Source organism: Actinia tenebrosa, unplaced genomic scaffold, assembly GCF_029948245.1.
Source record: "Actinia tenebrosa isolate PJP-AT-01 unplaced genomic scaffold, QUT_ActTen_1.0 PGA_scaffold1__47_contigs__length_23844297, whole genome shotgun sequence".
Lineage (NCBI taxonomy): Eukaryota > Metazoa > Cnidaria > Anthozoa > Actiniaria > Actiniidae > Actinia > Actinia tenebrosa.
The window spans coordinates 16,941,103-16,946,459 of NW_028292578.1; the positions used below are offsets into that span (position 1 = coordinate 16,941,103).

Below are 5,357 nucleotides of genomic sequence, written 5' to 3' on the forward strand. Positions count from 1 at the left end.
TTCAGTGTAAAAAGTGTGTGTAATCAAATTTGAAATTTGCATGAGAAATCATAAAAATCTGTTAGGCAAGTTCTAACCGTAAGGGACTGAAAATAGTAAGTTAGCTTATGAATATTTATGAGCTTTGCATGCAACAAAGAAAGACAAAAGGCTTATTGGCGGGAAGTTATTCAGAAATTTAGTGATGAAAAGCCACGGAAATTCGATCGGAAGCCAGAGGACTAAGCAAAGCTTTCTTTTATAGAAGTCCTAATCCTCCACCACGTTTCCGAGAGGCAGAGCACGAACGAATCCTGTCATAAGTGGGTCATCCGACTGCGAACAAAGATTCATTCAATCTCTGAAAATATTTGCAAGGAGACGATTCTTGACAGAAATCTTCATGGCTTTGTTTTAATTTCGTTTACACAGTGTTTTGGATTAAAAGCAAAGGTGAGTGTTGTTCTCGAATAGTGTTTACTTGTCAAACACGAAGATAGTATTGTATAGCGAAACTGGTTTTGAAAAAGATTCTCTTAACTCAACGTAGCTTGTCCGTTTTTCGCACACGCACTAAAGTGGGTTCTTTAAAATCTGCAGCCAAATTCCTACCGATAGCTATGTTAATTTACTATATTATCTGACTTTTAAAGAAGCATCGGTATCGTAATCCTCATAAACCTGATGATTATTTGTCTATCAGATCTCTAAGTCAACTCTACTGGATTATATTCTCAGGATGCTGTGTTCAAAGGACCGTGCTGTTTACATGAAATTCAAATTCTCCTTCAATATTATTATCATTGAAAGAATAATTTGCCTCATTGTATATTAAAGGTCCGAGGGCCAATATAAACATCAAACTATACTGTAATATTGAAATCTGCTGACAAGGATAAATTCTGAACTTGGTATGTGGTTTGTTTTTAATGCGTAGCTTTTCAAACCTTTTTGTGTGAATATGTGAATGGCTTTTCAAATTTGACATGAACGTGCAAACTCGTGTCTATAAAACTTGCTAACTGTTTTATTTGGAATTAAAAAACTAAACTTTTGTACGAATGCGGTTTAGAGCTAAAGTACTTATCCGTCACGTCTCCCAACTTTTAAGAGTTCAAACCCTAGTTAACTATGTTCAAACCAAACTTGTTTTATATACGAAGTCAGTTTTCATTGTCTAATATATTCCTCGAATGAATGACGCTTGATTAGGATTTTTAAATGTCCTCAATCTTTTTGTTCATCGGAAATAAAATTATTTAGAAGAATGTAACTACGCAATAGAATGAGTAAAATTTTCCCCTTTCATTTGTACATGTGCCAAAATTTCAACAAAAACGGTGTTTTTTTTTTCGCTTCCTGTGTGATATTATCTTTAATTTATGCGAAAGAGAAACATTGGCCGGCTTTTGTTGCAATTAAGCATTCAGTGATTGAAGTTATTGCGCTGTTCTAAAGGACATTTCGCAAATTGATTTTTTGTGTGGGTAAAATTACCCCTTGTTTTGGTATGTCGGCATTTTACTTTTATCTTTTTTTCTGACCTAAATGAAACTGTTTTTGTTGTAATTGTAAATTGTTTTGTGGAAATGGTTAATTTATAAAAATATTTGAAATAAAAAAACGAATTGTGTTGCTTCAAGAACGCTTTTCTTCTGCAGTTATTAAATCTTATCTCTTAATCACAGCTAGTTCTTACCTATGGATTTTAAAGAATTCCTTATCTATTTATTCAGGTCAAGAATATTAATTAACGTTACCATACTTTGTGTACATTAATTTCTATTTCCACACTCTTTTTTGAGTGTACTGCTTCTAAAATGCTCTAGTTGCTTAAAGACTGCAGAGTGTTGTGGTAATTTTAGGGTGAAATGTCAAACGACACAGCATTTCATTGGCATAAAACATTTTTCGTAATTGGTACTATCTCTGTCATCTAACCACAGAAATGTGATATGGTGGTTCAAAGCTGACCATCATGTTGACAAGGAATATCTTGATAACCTCCTAATGATTAGCCAACTAATGTACTATAAAAAGTGTGTAATCTTGTGCCAAGATCAATTTTACAGTAATATAATATTTAAGGTTATACTGAATCAAACTTGTTGTTTATTTCTTCCCCAGATGTCAGCCATCTCAGTACTGTGGACTGTTTTAACAGTAGTATTCACAACCTTATGCTCCATCGCCATTGTGTCACCTTTCTGGTTTGAAAATGTGCTGGATCCTGACACTTTCACCCCAGATAACAGTTCCTTCGCTGCTTTTGGCCTCCTGCGATACTGCTCTAAAAAGCATATTAAATCAGTTCTTGATATGGATGAATGGAGAGACTTTGAAACATGTTCATTTTATGGCAGCTTTCAAGACATTCCATCTCTGTTTTGGCAGTTTTCTATCATCTTTTATGGTGTTGGACTCTTATTTTGCTTGTGTTCAGTGGTCTTGGCTCATGTTTCATGCTGTAGGAAAACAATTTGTGGAAGCAGGTCTGTCTTCGGAGTGGCTGGAGTGCTACAAGCTATTGCAGGTAATTATTAAATCCATAATTTTGTACACTTAAGCTGTTATATAAGCGCAATTCATATGCAAACTTTTAATACCTTCATGTAATTTTTCTTCAGTTGTCTGCCTGGTGGTCAGTCTTCTACTGTTCCCATTTGGATTTGGCACCAATTTTGTGGAGAAATATTGCGGGCCCTCTGGTTTGTTTTATCCTGGTCATTGCCAAATATCCTGGGCTTACAGCCTTGCGATCATGAGTAGTGCTTTGTTTATCTTTTGTCCTGTCATTGCAAAGCATCTGTATGTTGTAACACCAAGGGCAAAAGCTACAGTTGTATAAAAGATATATGCATATATTGGTAAAAAACATCCCACATGGGGTGGGGGTGAAATTTTTCAGGCACAATTGGCCCTTTGCAGCATGTTGGAATGAAGCTCAATTAGAAGGACATAGCAGTAGGTTTCCAATTCTCTTGATATCGAAATTATTTTGTTTTGTCCTCCAAATTAAGCTGCTTTGACGTCACATGATACTTAGGGGTCTATTAAGAAAGTCTGAAGGTGGGATGTGTATATTGAAGACTGTATTCTTTCTTCATATAAGCAATCCCTAGAGCTCTCTATAATATATCAATCCACTTCTTTGGAGAAGTTTTGAATCTGCTTATTGTCCTTCATACTTTCCCAAGAAATTCTTATTATATGTGGGCCCTTTTTCCCATTTTATGGGTCTGTATAAACGCCGTTCTAGAGACTCTCTTGCTCTAGTGCAAATTCCCATCATTTCATGAATAATACAACCTACAAAGCACTGGAGTGAAAGAACATATGAAACCCAGGGTACAGCATTAGCGAACTTGAAAAATGATTTGAAATCTATAATTTAGATGTGATAATTAGTTAATGATTATTGATTATTTAGACCTGATTATTTATTGTACAAACGTCATACATAATTTTGATGCAATACTCCTTATTAATATCATGTACATAACTTTTGTTATATAAGGTGAAGGCATTCAACCCGTGAAGTGAAAAAATGCTAGTCAAGTTGTAATTGTCAAACGAACACAATTGCAAAAGAAAACAATGAAATTAGGGTCTACTAATATCTATTGGCCTACTATCTATTTCACAGCTTCACAGCTTTAGTGACTTCACTCAATTTTACTAGGATACAACCTTATATCTTGCATGAAAACTTTTGGGAAATAATTTTTTGGCATTTTCTAAAAATTCGACTGGGATGAAATATTTGGATATATATCAGAAAATTTTTTATAATGTACTTTCTCTGACTTGCATTTTCAAGACAAACTTCAAACTTTGGCATACTTTCATCATTCTAACACTTTCTACCCCTTGTTTTTCCTTGCGGGAGGGGTAGGGATATGTCTCCACTTGCACTCATCCCTTCTTTAGCTCTTACATTTCAGTGCATAAATTTTGCTACCATTCATATATACTTGTATACTTTATATTTCGATCAACTTATATACTTCACATATTTCTAACTATATTCTTTGAAATGTTTTTACCTATAATATATACAGTATACCTATATGTACAGCAGGGGCAAAGCCAGGATTTTGACTTGGGAGCCCAAAACTGTTTTCAGAACATCAGTAAGTCATGTGAACTTGTTGAATAACTACTTAATTTGGTTTTTAGGTTTCTACAGCGTGAGGTGGGGGCCCAGGGCTCTCTTTGACCCCCTGGCTATGCCCCCTTTGACCCCCTGGCTGTATGATGGGAAATGTGTGGTATGTCTATGAATTTTCCTAATCATTTCCCACTCTTACAAAAACTACTTTAAGAATAGGAAGCTGCTTGTGCTTGTGAGCTTCCTCCACATTCAAAAATTTACATCATCTCATGTCTGATGGATATTATTAGAACACTATAGCTTTCAAGAACATTAATACATCGAGTTTTTATGTTGTAAACCATTCAAATTCTAAGCAATTTTAGGGATCCATAAAATTATGATCATATTAATAGATTGAGATTGATAAATAACTTTTAAAAGTAGATCATATATTCATTTTATTTAAGAGTCCTAAAATATTACAACCAATAAAGTATGAATAAAAAAAACAAAGTTGTCATAGTATGTGTTAGCTGTTTGCCATTCTCATTATCTTATTGTTGTGCAGAAGGGCCAGGAAAAGCCAATTTTATTGCAGAAACTTCTTCAATACTGATAAATAATATCTACAAACTAAGCGATAAAATTTGATGATCCAAAGTCTGAGTTAGGCAGGAAACGTTGAGTTTATGACCTCCCCTATATCTACCTTATTTATCAAGTCGGGTACGTCTTGATTAATGCTATCAATTCTTCAATTTAGCTAAAATCCATTATTTAAGTATAACGCAGCCATCTTGTCGCATCTAAGTGCCTGCAAAAAAAAAGAGACGCCTGTACTGAAACGATTAGTCCTACTGTCTTCCGAGTGACGTCATTCCAGGAAGCATTGGCTTGAAATGTCAGGCAATATTTTTTTTCTTTCTCACTTAGGAAAAACCTGTAGTCCATTAAGAAAGATATGTTCAAAATTTTTCGAACATGAATCTTTTAAAGGCGGAACCAGTAAGTTTTTGGCCAACATTTTTTCAGTGGCGTCGGGAGGCGGTGCAAGCATTATTTTCTAAAAAGGCACCCTTTTGTTGACACATCATGTTTACAGATTATTTGGTTGTTCTTTCGCCTGATGTGAAAAGAGCTTTTTATATTTTCATTATTTAGAATCATAGGAAGTATGTTTTTGCATTTCGCGTCTTCTTGAGTCGGAAGTCACTGTCTGGCGTGACATATTGGGCTACCTTTGGTTCCCATCCAGAGTTAACCTGGGACCAAAAGCTTTCTC

The 5,357-nt window shown here is 34.8% G+C and overlaps 1 protein-coding gene across 1 annotated transcript; it reads left to right on the forward strand.

Moving 5' to 3' along the window:
- The first annotated feature begins 136 nt into the window (after positions 1 to 136).
- LOC116290471 (LHFPL tetraspan subfamily member 7 protein) lies at positions 137 to 4,578 on the forward strand. The gene is made up of 3 exons (XM_031697505.2): positions 137 to 432; positions 2,107 to 2,512; positions 2,607 to 4,578. The coding sequence occupies exons 2-3, from the start codon at positions 2,107 to 2,109 to the stop codon at positions 2,825 to 2,827; spliced, it is 627 nt and encodes a 208-aa protein (XP_031553365.1). The 5' UTR covers positions 137 to 432; the 3' UTR covers positions 2,828 to 4,578.
- Positions 4,579 to 5,357: the final 779 nt, after the last annotated feature.